Source organism: Cololabis saira, chromosome 24 (genome assembly GCF_033807715.1).
Source record: "Cololabis saira isolate AMF1-May2022 chromosome 24, fColSai1.1, whole genome shotgun sequence".
Taxonomy (NCBI): Eukaryota; Metazoa; Chordata; class Actinopteri; order Beloniformes; family Belonidae; genus Cololabis; species Cololabis saira.
The window spans coordinates 7,232,817-7,249,846 of record NC_084610.1 but is presented as its reverse complement, the minus strand read 5'-3'; the positions used below and the strand labels follow the sequence as shown (position 1 = coordinate 7,249,846).

The following is a 17,030-nucleotide window of genomic DNA, read 5'->3' as shown; positions in this document are numbered from 1 at the left end:
TTTATTTCGAACATGATAGTAGTGTAAAATAGCAGATGTGTTTGAACACACTGAAACAATGACTGCAAGACTGCTGCTGCTTTTGGTAGCAGCAGCAGTCTTGACATGTTCGAAAAGGAGTAAAAAGTAGTAAAAAAAAACTTAGGAACTACAACCAATGAACTTGAATGTTTTCAGATGATGAAGAAGGTATATTCTAGTCCAAGGCTTTAAGCGGATTATTGTGCCTAACCCTAAACAAGTGAACTGGCCTCTAAAGCAGCGTTTCCCACAGCGAAGGTGCAGAGTTGTAACGGGGGTTTCTCCATGATGGTGTCCACCTCAGAAGGTACTTACCAAGCAAACTACCACTTTGCCTATCTGCCAACAAACCCCAGGGAGTTGGCAAAGAAGAAAACTAAGAAGTAGATATGATCATTTTTGTTTTCATACAGTGAAGTGGTAGTGACGAATGAGAAGAGTTGACGTGTGAAGAAGACTTGACGGCTGAAAAATATCACCTCCTGCACACAACATATCCGATAAGCCCCTCGTCAGAATATCCTCCCGCATTTTTGCAGTTTTCCACCAAACATTCTTTTGGGTTGTTTCTGGTAAAGGAGACATGGTCCATGCTTAAGCCTCAAAACTACCCCACTAGTGGAAACCAGCCTGTAAGGTTCTCAGAGTTGATCAAAATTATGGATAATGGTCCTGGATCAGACTGAAACCAGGCCTGAAATTCAGGCCTTTTTATTCCCCAACAAATATCCTCTCTCCAAAAAAGGTTTTCAGACAAAAACACACAAAATTGTTTGCCGTTACAGAAGCTACTAAGTAGCCTCACCACATTGATGACTGAAAGCATGACCACTCTGTCTGCGGCGCAGCACTGATACATCTGGCTTCTCTCCATTACTGTGATGAACTGTTCAGCAGCCTCCGCCGCGCTCACCAGCTAAATCTCAGCCGACAAAAATCCAGCAGGAAGTAGTCAGAAAATGTTCAATTTTCCATGCGCCTGCCGATGGATGGCTCCTCTTCATTAAGGTCGTGTCTCAATGGTAAAACCTTCAGCTGTCTGTTAATCTGTCATCCAGCCCAGTCTGTGTCCATCTTTCCACCTCCTCAATCCAGATGTGATCCGACACCCGTCCACCACCTCCCCTGCCAGTATTACCCTCTCCTATGAAAAGCTCAACATGGCTCCCTTCTTTTCACACACACACCCACACACACACACCTCCTGTCCAGCCTCTAATGCAAATTAAATTCACCCAAACCCTTATGAGCTCAGCCTCCAGCAAGATCTTGTTCACTTTCAAAGAGCCTACATTTCATTAAGGCAGCAGTCTAAAGCTTTTGCATGCACATTTCATATTAAAATAAAAAAAACTCTCATAAAGTCCTTTCAAATGCCTCCCTAGTTGTTTCTGATTGGGAGACTGAAGGCGGATGCGTCAGCAGGATACAGCTGAGCTGACACATCTGCCATGACATGTTTAAAGCGAGGGTAACCGTCTGCTGGAGAAGAGAAAAATGTTCCAACGCTGCAGAACAGAATATTTTGGCAGCACTGCGAAGGAGACATGCAAAGACACTGATGAAGCGAGTGAGAAAACAGGTTTCGCCACCACAGGTGTGACTACAAGCTGTGCTTTTTGAAAAAAAATAATCAAATGTACCAAACAAACACTGGAGTATTGATTCTTTTGTCTAAGGTAACTTTGCTTTATGCAACATCTACTGCTTTGTAGCAAGAGATGAGCAAAGACTGTGTACATTTAGTATTTGCTTCCTCTTCATTAAAGGGTTTTTAATACAACTACATTTCCCGTATAGTTTTGGCTCTGATGCAGACAAATACATCGGTATTTTTATTGCTAATGTTTGACATGCAAATTAAGCATTAACGCATCGGAAATAATTCAGAGGAACAGATTTGGTCTGTCAAAGTTAATGCTTTTTTTTTAATGGGTTCATGTTTCAGGAAATATGACGTACCTGTAGTTTGAGGAACAAGAAGCAATCCAGCTGTAATAAACTGCAATAAAGAAGCTGTAATAGACTAGACTATTACAGAATAAACTGTTAGCATAAGCGCTGATTACTTCTTTACAAGTAGTTGCAAAATTCAACAATAAAAACGAAAGGGCTTTTTCCTTTTTTAACCAGGCTGTATCTATGTTTATTAAAAACTGATGAAAACAGACAATATTTTGACATATACAATACAAGCACCAATTGTTCAGAGCGAGGAGAACCATCTGCTCCTGATAACCTTTTCACCTGAGTATAATCGACAGACTAGTGGTAAACTTGTCAAGTTGATTGGTTTTTCTGCTTCCTGTTACTTTAGCCTCTCCAGCTATATCCACGAACTTCAAATAAGTTGGTACAGAACTGCTAACATCTGGGCTCAGCAGCAACCTTTTCTCACACTTTCTTGGAAGTCTCTCTTGTCTGGTTGTAACTGTCACGTGCCGTTTCTCTGGTAATAATTCATCCACCCACTTCTGCATGTGTTGGTACTATCAAGCTGAGTCCAAAGGAACCAGACCAATTCTTTGCATGGAAGAGGAAAAGACTGAAGTTGGCTGGCTGGGATAATTACATGTCTTCTGACATCCGAAGCCAGAATTTAAGGTCTTAATACTTATGGCATGCTTTGATATAAATGCATTCAGAAATGCAATAAAAGTACCAGAGGCAGAGTCAGCATCTCAACTCCACCCCCCTCCTCTCCCCTATTAGATGCATCGCTACTGAAATCTCAGTTGTGTTCTTTTCACTTCTGACTTACAGAAAATGCAGCTTTGGGTGAAGCTGCATGGAGATAAAGATGGGAAGGCTGGGTGATAATTCTCAGATCCGAGTCTGTCACGTAACAACCATAAAAACCTCACTGAATGACTTTTTCAGACCCAGGTGGCTTCACAGTTACAGGGGTCTTTTTATTCTTCCCCGGCAATATATCCCCTTTTAAGGTTTTGAAGAATTTATGAAGAATTCCACAGACAAATACATAAAAAAAATAGTTTGATTTGTCTACATACACAGACATGAGGTGTTTAACAGGGCAGGAATGTAGTGGTTTATTTCCACAAATTCTGCCAATTTTTCTGCCTTATTACTTGAGCCCTCTCCACTGCTTTCACTGGATAATGAGCATTTCTAACGAAGCAAAAACAAACTATGAAATGATGGAGCTAAAGAAATAGTAGTTCACAACCGTGTCAGAAAAAAACATAACAAGCGAATAATTTGTTGATAAAATGGTCAATTTTACTTTGAGACCATCTGCATTTCACAGTTTTGATTGCTGCCTCAACCCTTCCTGCCTACCTGTTTCCCAGACTTGCACACCATTGTTGTCAGTGATAATGAGTATAGCTGCTGAGGAAAACACTATCACTACCATCTCTTCAAGGTTACATTCACACAAAGATCACAGTTACTTTAACACTTATTTGAATGCCTACACCCCCCCCACCCTCACACCCCCCACACACTTCCAACATCAACATCAACTTCCAACTCTGAGGTGAGCAACAACAACAGACCGTCTAACTTAATAAAACTGATGATTAGCCAACAAACAATGCTCCAATAAAAACAATATTAATAATGCTCCGCAGCATATCTTCCCCCACCAGGACAGGACAAACAGATGGCCTGCTTCATTTTGTTTAGCAGCAAATTATAGGTTTAAAATGATTTTTCTGCAGTTAAATTTCAAACAGAACTCGTGTCAGCGCACTCTGAAGCAAACCCAAAGGCTTCAGTGTGGTTATTAATACAGTGTAAGTGGGTCACTCCAAATGCATATCGCAAAGTGTAGTGGTTCTGAAGCTCGGCCGCCATTTCTTCTGATCCCTTTGCTCTTCATTTAATCATGCCTGCCAGTGGCCAAACCAAAAAGCAAACCCCAGACCAACAGTGCTGCATCCCCTGAGAGGAAGTGCTTTGGAGAGGCAGCCAGAAGTTTGAACGCTTGTGCTACTGAGGAAAGTAAGAAGACTGCGCAACCACTCCCCCCTCCCCCCGGGTGGCTGTGGGCCAATGTGCCCACTCATTCTGTCGTCACCCCGGCATCCTGGCTCTGCCTATTACCCCGCTAGTTAGACTGGCAGGACAGACACAAGCAGGAGCCAAAGGGTCTCCTGCTTGGCCGGCAGAGAACGGACATAAAACAGCAGACGAGCCCAAAGGTGCACACGTCAACCTGCTGCAGCTGCCTCCTTCAATCACATCAGTCGGGCTTAATTTGATTCCCACTCGACAGGATTCAATTGCATTTTATTAATTTTGGCACAGTGCAGCTACATACAATTTGATTCAATCTCTGGCAATGCAATTTAACTAGATGCAATCAGATTCACATGAATTGAATGAATTTTTAAACATAATCTCTTCTTCTCTCTACATAAATCTTCCCATTGCTCTAATTTTCCCTTTCTGGGATTTAGAATGTAGAATTTAATGAGTGATGCTGAACTGTTCTTGCAGGGGGACCCCAACTGCTCAGTGTGTCTGTTCTTCTCTTTTTCTTTTAATTCTTGGCTTCTGGTTGGGCCAGACTCCCTGAAGACTGCATTAGTCACCTCAGTGATAAAAGTGGCCAACATAGGAGACGACTGGCAGAGGGCATTCACGTCATGAAGACGGGAACTCAGTTTTGTGACGTACTTGAACTCGCTAAAGGAACTCCATTTGTGCTGAGCATGTCTGTTACTGCTGAAGTTCCACAAATCACAGCCTCAGGACAAAAACACATGAAGCTACATGGTGGGCTGATGAGTGCTTTGTAATCTTTAGTGTTTGGGGTTAATCCCGAATCTCTTCTCTTTGGCATAAACTGCAGAATTCACTGTCACAACTGTTACACTTTTGCCAGAGTTACAGGGCTTTAAATGGCAGAGAAAGGAGGACAGTGACCCCATCTCCATAATCATCATGTGGAAACACATATACACAGAAGGGTTTGTGTAACCAAATTGAATCTGGGTCTGCTGTAGCTTCACTTCATTTGCAGTAAACAATGTGAGTAATCATCACCATACTTTCACAACTTCTAAGAGTTGTGATCGAGATTTGACCATTGGAGCCTGAATAGGGCACTTCCCAATAAGTTGGTGTTAATGGACTTTAGTTGCCTGATATCAGGCAGAAATGGCAATTCCACCTTACATGAGAAGACATGGGCTGCTGCTTTTTTAACAGATTTATATTTTTAGCAGGAATTTGTCATTTGTTTCTGCTGAACCAAGAGAAACGTGTCCAGGAGCAACACTCAGCACTCAACAACATCTTAGATGCAGTTTGAGTTTGGTGTCTGAGAAATATTAAATTGATAAACTTCTACTTTCAGTCTAATTTATTCCATTACTGAAGAGTCAACCATGTCAGCATGCCTGTTCTGCAGATGTTTAAACAGCTCCTCAAAGGAAAGTGGTATGACTTAATATTTCAATTGCTAAAACTATTTTTGCTCCCTGGTCCTCGCCAACAGAACCCGAACTAAACCCAATTGCCGACAACGTCAGGATCTCTTTCTACAAGATATCGCCTGCTGCACCAAAGTCGTGTATTTGCTCATCGTTACATCTGCTGCAATTCATTTGACCGCTTGTTTTCCCACCAGGGCCCATGATCGCATTGCAGTGACGTCACTGAACCTGGAGACTGGAGATTGTGTCTCTCTTGCCGATGTGCACAAGTTTGTGGTCATTTCTGAGCCTCGTTAGCCCATGTTTTGGTAGTTGTTTTGTAGCGCTTTAGAGTCACTTTCTTCAAAAGGACAGTGGCAGTCCGTTTATCTTGAGCATCTTGGCCTGATGCCAGCAGCCAAGGAACTCTGTCTTTTATTTTGTATTTTTTCATGCCAGAACCTTAATTAATTCCCTATCAATTTAATATTCAGTGTGTGTGTGTGTGTTGGGACTGGATCACACTTCTCACTTCATTTTCAACAAGCTGACAGACCAGCAACTTTCAAGGCATCCAGGTGTTTAGAGTTTACCATTATTCTCCTGTCAAAAACACAACACACACTCAAAAGCCGAGACCTGAACTTGGCAGATGGAGTTTAAAAAGGGCACACATTTGGAATCAAAAGCTTGCAGGCAAATGAATAGCATATCCATAACACAAGATTGCCCTTTGTACAACTCAGCCCTGCTGACTCTTGTCGTTCCTTAAATTGATGTCTTGCGTGCGATTGCCTCAAGGGAGCGATTCCATTTTCATATATATTCTGGCCCGCTGTACATAGGCTCTCCTTGCCAGTCTATTAATCAAATAATGCAATCAATTTCACCTCACAAGGAAAATAAAAGACACACCATTTCTTCTGTGAATGGCTTCACATGTCTTTAATAGGACTTTGTGATTTGTGCTGTATGATGTTAAGAACTTTGTAGAACATTGTTCCAGGATCTAATTATCAGCATGACAGGAAACTTAAGTGGTGCAGATTTCTCTGTAGAGGAAGAAAGTATCCCCACAAGACTACAAGTGTGACATTCTGTCATGACTAATGGCAAATACCCCAGGATTCTCTCCTGCATGTATGGCTAAGTATGTACTACAAGAGACAGTTCAACACAGGACCATAAATCTTTTAAACCCCAAGTCCCTGACATTCCCACCCAGAGACACAGCTAGATATCGTAATTATGCTGCTTAACATTGCATCGGCGAGTCCTGTGTGTGTCTAAGCGAGCATGAAATCCACCATACTAAACATCTCTAACAGCCAAATGCGTGATGATGAAGATGTGACCGTGATCTGGGAGATCAAAAGCAAAAGATTTCTATACTGGTGCTAGGACAGAAGAGCAGCCTGGACACCTGCTGTAGCTGAGTCAGTGAAAGCTAATATAAAACCTCTTTCTGATTCCTTTCACTGATGGATAAGTGGCTGCTCCAAGGCCCCGCGGTGATAAAAGACACCGTGCATTGAGCGTCCTGCTCCGACTGCGCTACTTCCCCCTCAACTCAGAGTAGCCTTATTATCCACATTACAGAGACCTGTAGGCATCGTCTCCGAGGTCCATTTGCATGGACTTTTACAATCAAGGAAAAAAAAAAAGTGTGATAAGAATGGAAATTGGTTGGGTGGGGTGATGCAACACCACGGCAACAAACGGTAAGAAATAAAGCAATGAATAATCCAGTTAAGACTCGTGAGCTGTAGCTCGTCTTTTGTGTGACCTCGGGATTTAAAAATAAACGCAGTAACACTTCACAACACTGTACAGCTCTTCCTACACTCCATCACAACAGTGCCTAGCTATTAATTCAACTTGGTGAGATGCGAGTACTACAGACATGTGGAGGATGATCACAGTGTTCAACAGCATCTTACTCTGCTACAAATGCAAACTGCTGGAAAAACGGCCCCCATGTACTTGACTTAAGACAAATCATCACGGTGATCATGATGAGTCTCCTTGTACAGACAGCTCTGAGAAGGATTTGCTTCTAAATTTCCCCCATCTGCACCCTGGGTTAGAGACTCCAGGGTGCTTGGCAGAGCTGTATCTACATGCAACATGCTTGCAGGAGCAGGGCTTGCAGCTCCTCTCCTGGCACTGCTGTGCAGCGCTCTACCCCCACCTGCCGTTGTGCGCCAGGAAGCCGCTGCGGCCGATCCTGCAAACATCTCCAACTCCGTCTGCAGCCGAATCACCACTCATTTTTGCTCCAACAAAAGTGGCAAATTCACACCAAAAAGACGGTCATTCAACTCGATGCAATAACGATTCTCAGAGTAATTAGTGGATTCATCTGCGCTCTGAGAAAGGTACATTTCTTGGATTCGCAGCTGGAGGAGTTGGCTGATTTTTCGCAGTCGGTACACGCACGTCTCAGCCTCCGGCGCCGCGCATCGCCGACCAGGATGAAGATAAAACATAAAAGTGTAACGCAGACGCGGAGGCTTCACAGCCGCGGAGACGCGGCCATAAACCGGCGGCGCGCACGACAATCCCAATTAACGCTCAAGTGTCGCTGAAATGCCGCAAACACGACACTTGTGAGCAAACTTTCACGATCATCCCCCCCGCATCCGCGGTGCGGGATGAGCGCAGACACGCAGGGAGATGATTCCACAGATCCATCCACGCACCGAGGAGGAGGAGAGGGAGGCTGATCGAACACAGATCAATCTGTCAATATTTATTTGATGCCAGCTTAAGACCGACATTTGCATAGAAACAAATAAAATGATTTTGTTTAATGTCAAAGAAACTCGGGAATAAGCGACATGATCAGACAGTTTCTCTTTAGAATATGTTTATCTAAACGGCTTGGCTGCCCCTAAAAGCAAACAGAGGACCCCCATCATAATCCCCCTTTTCAGTGAGCATCCTGGCCCCTGCGAGACGTGCTGCAACTACCAAACACGGAGCTGTTAAACAAGCAGCCCTCTCTGCTCCACTTCTCCCCGCCTGCCGTCCAACTTGTCCCCAAAGTCCCCGGGTGCAGCTCCTACCTTGGCTGCTGCAGAGCAGGGCGAGCAGGTGGAGCAGGTGGAGCATCATGGTGCTGGTGCCGGGGCTGCTGCTGCTGCTGCTGGGGCGGGTAAAGACAACGACCAGTGCGACAGACGCGCTCTCGCTCGGTTCATCCGCGTCCTGGCTCCGCTGGACTGATCTGCTCCGACTCCTTCCCCCGTCCTTCCTATACGCGCGCTCCCGCTGCAGGCTCGTGCCCGCTCGGCGCTAGGACCCCCCTCACCTTCCTCCGCTCAGACTCAGAGCGGGATAGAGCCGAAGGTAAACGGGGAAACACGGAGGATTAGGGGGGTTTTATTATTAGGTTGGTTGGAATTTGCTTTAAAAGCTCAACACGGAAGATTTTCCTCTTAAATCCCGCTGAAGGTCTGCAAGTCCTTATCAGCAGGTGTGTTGCAAGGATTTTGGGGGCCCCTCCAAGTCTGGGGCCCCACCAGGAACATAGGCGCTGCAGTCTGGCTGCCCCCCTTGTCCCTGGAGCCCTCGTCCAGGCTTCACTGCTTAAAATACAAGTCTGTTTTGGCTTTCAATCTCAATTTATGGACAGCAGACTGGACGGACAGGAAATCTCACCAGAACAGCATATCGATATCTTGTTGATTTTTAAAATGAGACCATGAGCTGGCCGACTTGTGCATCAATTTAAGATTAGCCAAAGAAGGCTGAGAGAAAACCAGGCAGAGGGTCAAGAGATTTCAACCTCTTATGGGGTGAAATTCCTTTTTCCACCATAAAGGCGCATCTTATTATACTGTACGGCGCACCTTCAATTAATGGCCAATTTTAAAACTTCCTTCATATATAAGGTGCACTGCATTATAAGACGCACGGAATACACGGTAAGATACCGTACTATAGTGGCTGGGATTGTATTACGTATCTACAGTATGTGATGGAGCTGCGCTACAGGAAATTAAAAAAAAAAAAAAAACAAGAAAAAAAGTACCATAAGTCAACCTTTATTAACAAAATAAAAATCAGCTTTTTCAAAACTTTGTTCACTCCCAAAACAAAAGCGGAGGGGAACTTTTCCAGTTCAGTCCCCATCTCCGAATCCCTCGAAATCTTCTTCCGTGTTGGAATGGAACAGCTGGGCGAGTGCAGCCTCCACTGGTCCCGGCTCCGTCTGTCACAGTCGCCATTATGCGAGTCAGCGTTGCTGCTGTTGTCTTGAAAGTCTGTGGCGATTCCTGCCTTTGCAAAACCGCCGTTACTGCAGTTTTTAGCGCTGTTACTTCGGTGACACCGACTACAGTACACAAAACCCCCCTTACTTCAGTAACAGAAATTACAGTAATGATCATATATAAAGCGCACTGCATTATAAGGCGCATTGCCGTTTTTTGAGAAAATTAAAGGCTTTTAGGTGCGCCTTATAGTGCAGAAAATACAGTATTTGTAGTTTGACCAAGTTATTTGCACCACAATGTTATATTGCATCTCGTGTATACGCTTTTGTGTATTTGAGGACATTATTTACCACTGCACCTAACAAATGCATGACATGCGTGGCAGCCATCGTGCACAAGCTTTGAAAACAGCAGGTTGATTTGGAGATTTTATTTGACACCACTCATTCTTGGTTTGGTCTGGACTCTCATGAATCCGCCCCCCGAAACGCTGATGGTGCAACCTGAGCTTACGCTGTACATGTACATGATATACAAACTTCTTTCCTATCAATCCTCTCACAAAAGAACCATTTTCACAGTTATTTTGGACATCATTTCCTTCTAAGCGGTTTGTATATAGACAAAGATGAACGTCTGCAGCTGGACCTGCACTTCCTCAGAAACTTCCCAGACCAGGATGGACCACAACGAATGCGATTGAGCCACTTGGCAGAATTGTATTTCCTGCTTGTGTTTGAGTTCTCCGTAGTCGGTCTCAAACCAGCTGGACTGGAGTATTGTGAGTTAAAGTTACGGTTCAACATGCACTAGCTCCATCTGCTCCATTCGTTGCCAGGTCTGACGTAAGAAGCAAGAAAAAAAAAAAAACAGTTCAGCACTGCAAGCTACGGCATTCCACAAGAGCATCCACATCACCATCTAACATATGGCGGTGTAATTATAAATCAACTCAAACGAGCATAAACCTCAACTCCAGTCAACCTACATGGAGGTCGTGTACGTAAGCTACGCTGAACTGCTACAGGGAGGCACTCATTCATTTAACGCTGGAACATTCAAGTTTTTAACATCTTAAAAAGAGATTTTCAAAATGTTAAAGACCCAAAATAAAAATAAATCTGCTTGATTACATTAATTTCATGGACAATTCTTTCTTCAGCTCGCTTGCGCGACATAAATAGAGCGTTGTTGGTTGCAGTCTCTTATGGAAAGAGCCTTGTTCATGCAGGATGATCTTAGTAGAGTCTAATGTAAAATTATATTATTTAGAAACCATCATGTATTTGTAATTATAGCATCCTTACAGCCATTTCTCGTCCATCTTAATCTCCCAATTCAGAGAGGTTCAGTGGTATTGACCTATACTCCTTTTTGGCTGGAAGTTTATATACAATTTACCCATAGGTTTCTTCCTTATGCATAATACTTTGACCATTATGTTTCATTTACAAACCACCATCAAACTAAATACACGTGCCAAAAAATGTAGTTGGTAGTATTTAATCTATTGTTCCAAAGTTTAAATTCAGTTCTCCTGGTGAAAGTGTTCAGGAGTGTGGTTATCATCCTTCAGAGACTGTAGATTTGCAAGCATCCCCACTGGCAGCAAATGAGAAGCTGATAAAAAGGCTGACCGAATTCATTTGTCGGACATGATGCTGCATGCCATGTCTTAACTACCGGAGACGGTTTTTAAGTTGACGGTGGCCTCTCCGGGCTTCATTTCAGGACAATGGCTCGTTTTCTGGTCGGTGACCCGACCCCTGTAACTGTGCTTTTAATGGATGCGTTTCAAAAGAGGTCCAAAGTCGCCTTACAGACCGATGCAACCACGGAAACTGTGACAGATAAGGAAAAGTCCCGACCTGCTTCGCAGCCATCACCGGGAGTGTTGTTGGCTGTCAGGATTTGGCTTGAGGTGCACTGTGTCAAACTTTCAGAGAGGAAACTGGAAAAGTGCAAAAGGAGAGCAACAATAATACTATATTAATAATATTACTTGTGACGCCGGGCTGCAGAGACGACTCCAAATAGAGATTCAGTTCAGGTGAATATGAATACACACTCAGTGGACTTGTAATGAGCCGCTGACCCCCCTTACTAGATCTTTATCACATCATTCAATTCCACTTGAATTCTTGTGACAACTGCCGCCACCATGGCATGACAGGAAAATAAACCGCAGTTTCAGCCTCATGGCTCCATCACTTGGTCATCAAAATGGCAAAATTCAAGTTATTTTTCTTCTGTCCGTTGACTTATAATGCGTGCCCTTTAGCAAGTTCATGAAAGTGAGAAAGGTTAATGGAATTCCCAATAATCCAAAGACCATTCAGTATTTAAGAAACAATAGCATTTAAGAAAAAAACTTTTTGCAGTGAGTGCAGGGTTTTGAAGGCAAACCTTGTGACGGAGGTGGATATTTTTTTTAACGTATACTTATTTTTAGGAAAAACAAAGAAAACTTTCTAAAGACACCAAATGCTTTTAGCTGCAGACCATAAAGCCCACACTTCACTGGCTGTCAGCTGCCACTCAGTTGCAGAGTATTGCATAATGCAGGTGCCTTTTATGATTGGAAACAAGGGTTTTGCACCGAGGGGGAAAAAAACAACAACTCGTGACCGTTCTTAAAGTTGGACAGTTGGCGATCGCTCCGTCATCACAGCCGTCACTCGAGTGAGCCCAGTTACCGTGGCAACCCAGTTAAATGGTTGTATTGAAGAGCAGCCCTGGCAGTTGAGTCTTGCACACAGATAATCTATTGTTGAGGTCCTTGTGCTGCTACAACAAGTTAACATGTCATGCTCCCAGACGGGTGAAAGAAACGCCAGTTGCAGCGTTGCAAGACTGGCGTATAAGTGATGCTAATCGGGGCTGTTTTGAAGGCATAAAAGCGTGTTTGACGTCACTGAGATCCACACTGTTGTCTTTGCTTGATTTCTTTCAGTTAATGATAAATGTGTCCTGCCCTCACCTTCAACTCATCATGCTCTCACTCAGTGATTACAGTATTATAGTTAGACCATTACACAGTTTAGACTCGGGGAGGAACTGCTGATTGCAGTGTTCTTATGGGGTGTGGTTGTGCCATAAGTTTGATGAGTAAGACGGTAACATCTCTTTTAAAACCCTCTACACAGTAAAATCCGTTTAACAGTCTGGGAGCCAGTGAAGAAATGTAAAAAAGAAAATATTTGTCTTAATTGTTTGACCTCACATCCATGAAAACTCAGGGGGTTGAACTTTTTTTGTACCATACCAGTTTATATACAGGTATTACTGCTGTCACCACAGAGAACATGTTAAAGGGTTTATGCTGCTGTAAACATCTGCCGGCAGCCCTGCAGATATTTCGGCAGGGATCTGCAAAAGGAGATGGTAGCCAAAGCGACGGTTCCCGTCAGCTTCCCAAGCAACGTGGCTGCACTCTTACAAAGAAAACTGCCTTCAAAACTGCTCGTCAGAATCCAATGGGTTGTGTGACATAGTGCTTCGTCCATGAAGATTTCTTGAGACAGTGTGTAGCTCTTAGCTAATTTCATCATAGTTGGGTAACCATGTTTTAAAGTGATATGACTGGAAGAGGAGACCAGAGGACAGATTTTGCCAATAGCAGGGCAGGAAACTGCCAAGAGCTCAACAGAACTGTACAAGAATAGTTACAAAATCATTCAAATCAAATTGAAAGATAATTGAACTTGAAAAATAGCTCCTGTCAGTACTTATTCTCCCATTCAAAAGACTGCAGAAGGTCCAAACCATTTTAGCCATACTAATACTTGTCCAAAAGGTATAATCTGTTATCCAAATAGCAATTTTAGTGACATCTCTAACAGCTCTCAACATATTTTGACAAACTGCATCCACTGAGGTCACAAGGCCATTCTGTAACGGAAATTCAGAAAAAGCTGCAGAGACTCGGGAGAAACATTTCCAGAGCACAAGAACGACGTGTCTGTATCCTCTAATTTTCAGTGCAGAGAGGGCAAAAGAAAAAGAGTTTATATATCTATTAAATACCACAACAGTGTTGGAGGCAGCCAAGCCCATGATCCAGGACGACGAGCATCGTGGGCTCAAAGGGAATTCGTTTTGTAGAAATTGTTGAATAAAAAAAATCCTTGTTTAATCCTACCATGCATGTTAGCTCCAAGCACATAAGTTATTAAAACTTTGGGGTTTCCTGCCAACAGTGAACATCTACCCATCAGATTTAAAGCAGGCACTGTGCACACCAAAGCAGAAGAGGTACAAGACTAAAAGCTTGTGCACGCGGGTGAAAGGAAGTTTTATTGATGGCAGATGCGTGTGTGAAAGACGCACTTCTAAACTGACACTCTCAATGAGTGCAAAGTCTTAAGCAATAGTTTCAAATCTTCCTTCCAGGAGACATGACCTTTTTTCATGAGCCGACCATTTCCTGAGCTCTTAATGAAATCTCTGACACGATTTGGTCAAAAGAACATGAAAGAGAACAAAAGTACATTTTTCTAACAATGTCTTCAAGGCTCCGTCTCTTAGCAACTCATTTCGGGGCTGCTGTGAGGCTCATCTCCACAATCTCCTCTGTGGGCTGTGCCCCTTTTCAAACAGACATGTCAGGTTTGCACTAGCCATTTCACATTTGATGTTAAATTAAGTGGAGGTAAAGAGGAGGAAAGTGGATTGTACTGTTCTGACCTGCTTCTGGGACGTCATCCTGTGTATAGGAAGTGATGCTGCTCATCTCCTCGAGCACACACTTTTTTAAAGTTTTATCCACTTTTCACAGTCACAAGGGATGAAATTCTACATCATAAGAACCTGCCGTTACCAAAAAACAAACTTCTCAAGTGCAAACTTTTTTTTTTTTAACTAATTTTACTGTAATATTAGGAGAATAAGTCTACAGTCTGAGCAATCATATCAAAAATTCACAGCGAGTTTTTAGAAGTCAATCCCTGTCTGAAAAAGGGGAGCAGATCAACTGAAATCTCTTAAATCCATCTTTTTTCCCTTCGCGAGTCTGTTGGGAGATGTAGAATTAATACAAGAGTTAGAAGAGCGACAGGTTTCCCACAGTGCATGTGCGCTCTTCCAGGACAAAACTGTTTATATTCCAGTCAAGTCAAGGTCAAAATTATAATCCAAAATCATGCCTTCTGTTCTGGGATGTGACACACATATGGAATATTGACCTGCAGAAACCGTCACCACTGCTTCTGTATTTCAAAATATATCAAAATTTTTCTCATCTCTCCGGATCTCCCAAAAGGAGGAAAGCTTTACATATTCCAAAAGGCATTTCTCATATGGAGCGCTGGCGTTGCATGTCAAAACAGCAATTCCCCCGACGGTACGTTACACTTGATAGCGGTATGGAAGTGAGCGTCACACCTTTCTGACACAAATGCAGGAGTACACATTGTTGCCTCAAGTGTCTTTTCCCTCCACTGAAAAGAAAACACTGCGCATTTGGTGAAATTAAGGCGGTGAAAAACAAGTTAGAAGATGCTTGCCTCAGCAGCTTCTCAGACACAAAACATGCTTTATATTCAAGACAGGACAACCAGGATTATTATGATTAATGTGGTGCATGAGTGTTTTAAACAAATGACAAAGCAGAGCTACTGGAACAGAGGATTGTGGAGGAAAAAAAAAAGAAGGACTTGTGTGTAAACAGCATAGTGTGTACAGTAAATGGTCCACAGAGATGTAGACTTGGATAAATTGGATATCTGTCAGCCTCGGAGGGCTTTCCAGATGGTCACCTCCTTCTGAGCATGTTTTGAGACCGTCAGCCTCGGCAGTTCTGTTCCTTGCAGCCTGAACTCACGTTAACAGAGTACAGCAAGTATCCGAATTTACAAATGTGGGTGCCATGTTCCCAAGTTCTGTTCTGCGCGTTACCGTGTGTAAACTATTCCAGACTTGTGTTAACCTTTCTAAAGCAGTCCAAGCCAAAAGGATGGCAATTGACAAGGAAAAGCGTTGCCACGGGGGATGTACGATAGGGTGCAGTGTGTACACAATACCACAAGTTGCTAAATAATGTATAAAGTCACTGGAGCCAAAAACAGAATTGCTTGAAAAAAGTCCAAGATTTACCCTTCCATGCAATCAAATGCTGCGAGTTCCCAAATGACATGTTACTGACAATCTATGAGCCCTTTGTCTTAAATTCAAAAAAGTCAAAATGAAAAAGTGGTTTGAAGTGAAAAGGTGTGCAGTCCCTTGAATGACCACTGAGGGCAGTTTCCAAAAGTAAGTTTACAGCAGAAAAACATTTACAGGCTAGTTCACAAATTGTTTGGGCCCCCACTGTGGGATTTCAAATGACAACTGGTTTAACTTTGAAGCACCATCATATATAAACAGGTAATGTGACAAATGTAATGCATGCATAATTAGGGGGGTGTTTTTTTCTGGATGGCAGATCTGTGGTGTCCAGTTGCTAGATGTCACTTTCACGTCTTCAGACCTCGACTTCTAAGAAACGACTCAACAGATCATAACTATTTTAGAAAGTATGGATTATTTGTGGTCTAAGACAGCGGTCTCCAACCTTTTTAGCACCAAGGGCCGGATTAATGTCAGACAATATTTTCACGGACCAGCCTTTAAAGTGTGGCCAATAAATACAACAAAATAAAATTATGTGACTGTCATAAAAAAAAGGTATATTGTAAATATAATAATAAACGTGAATCCACTGTGTACTCGTATGCAACTTTATTAGCAGCGTCCTCCTAATATCGCGCCAACAACATAACGAGTAATATCCTCACTGCCCCCTAACGCTCTGACTTTTTTCACCATGGTTACGTTTAAAAGATTAAAAGATTCTCTTTTTTTAACTTGTCTGCACACATATTAATGGTTAGTTAATACCATGCTGGTATTAACCATTAATTAGGGCCACCGTGTTGCCACCGTGTTATTTAGGGCCACCGTGTTGCCCTCCCCTGCCCTCCCGGGGAGGGCAACATGGTGGCTTAGTGGTTAGCACTGTTGCCTCACAGCAAGAAGGTCCCCGGTTCGACTCCCTGTGTGGAGTTTGCATGTTCTCCCCGTGCTTGCGTGGGTTTTCTCCGGGTACTCCGGTTTCCTCCCACAGTCCAAAAACATGCATATTAGGTTAATTGGTGATTCTAAATTGCCCGTAGGTGTGAGTGTGCATGGCTTGTGTGTATATATGTGGCCCTGCGATGGACTGGTGACCTGTCTAGAACACACATGGAGGCGCACGTCGAGCACTGGAAATCTGCAAAAAGAAAAAAAAAAAACAGAACAGACACAAAACCGGCACGGAACCGACCAAAACACAAACAGCAACTGTCCCAAGTCTCGAGATCCAATCACAACTAAGCTAAGCTACCGCGATTAACTAACCTCAAAAACTACGGAGCAAGCATGC

General features: G+C 43.2%; 1 protein-coding gene across 5 annotated transcripts in view; it reads right to left on the bottom strand.

Moving 5' to 3' along the window:
• The window catches only part of LOC133425087 (neural cell adhesion molecule 2-like), a 436,069-nt gene extending 427,428 nt beyond the window's left edge, over window positions 1-8,641 (bottom strand). For all 5 annotated transcript variants that reach the window (XM_061715764.1, XM_061715765.1, XM_061715766.1 and 2 more), the window contains exon 1: window positions 8,477-8,641. In XM_061715764.1, coding sequence (XP_061571748.1) covers window positions 8,477-8,525 — 49 coding nt within the window. In that variant the 5' untranslated portion in view covers window positions 8,526-8,641. The remainder of the gene's footprint in view (window positions 1-8,476) is intronic.
• Window positions 8,642-17,030: the final 8,389 nt, after the last annotated feature.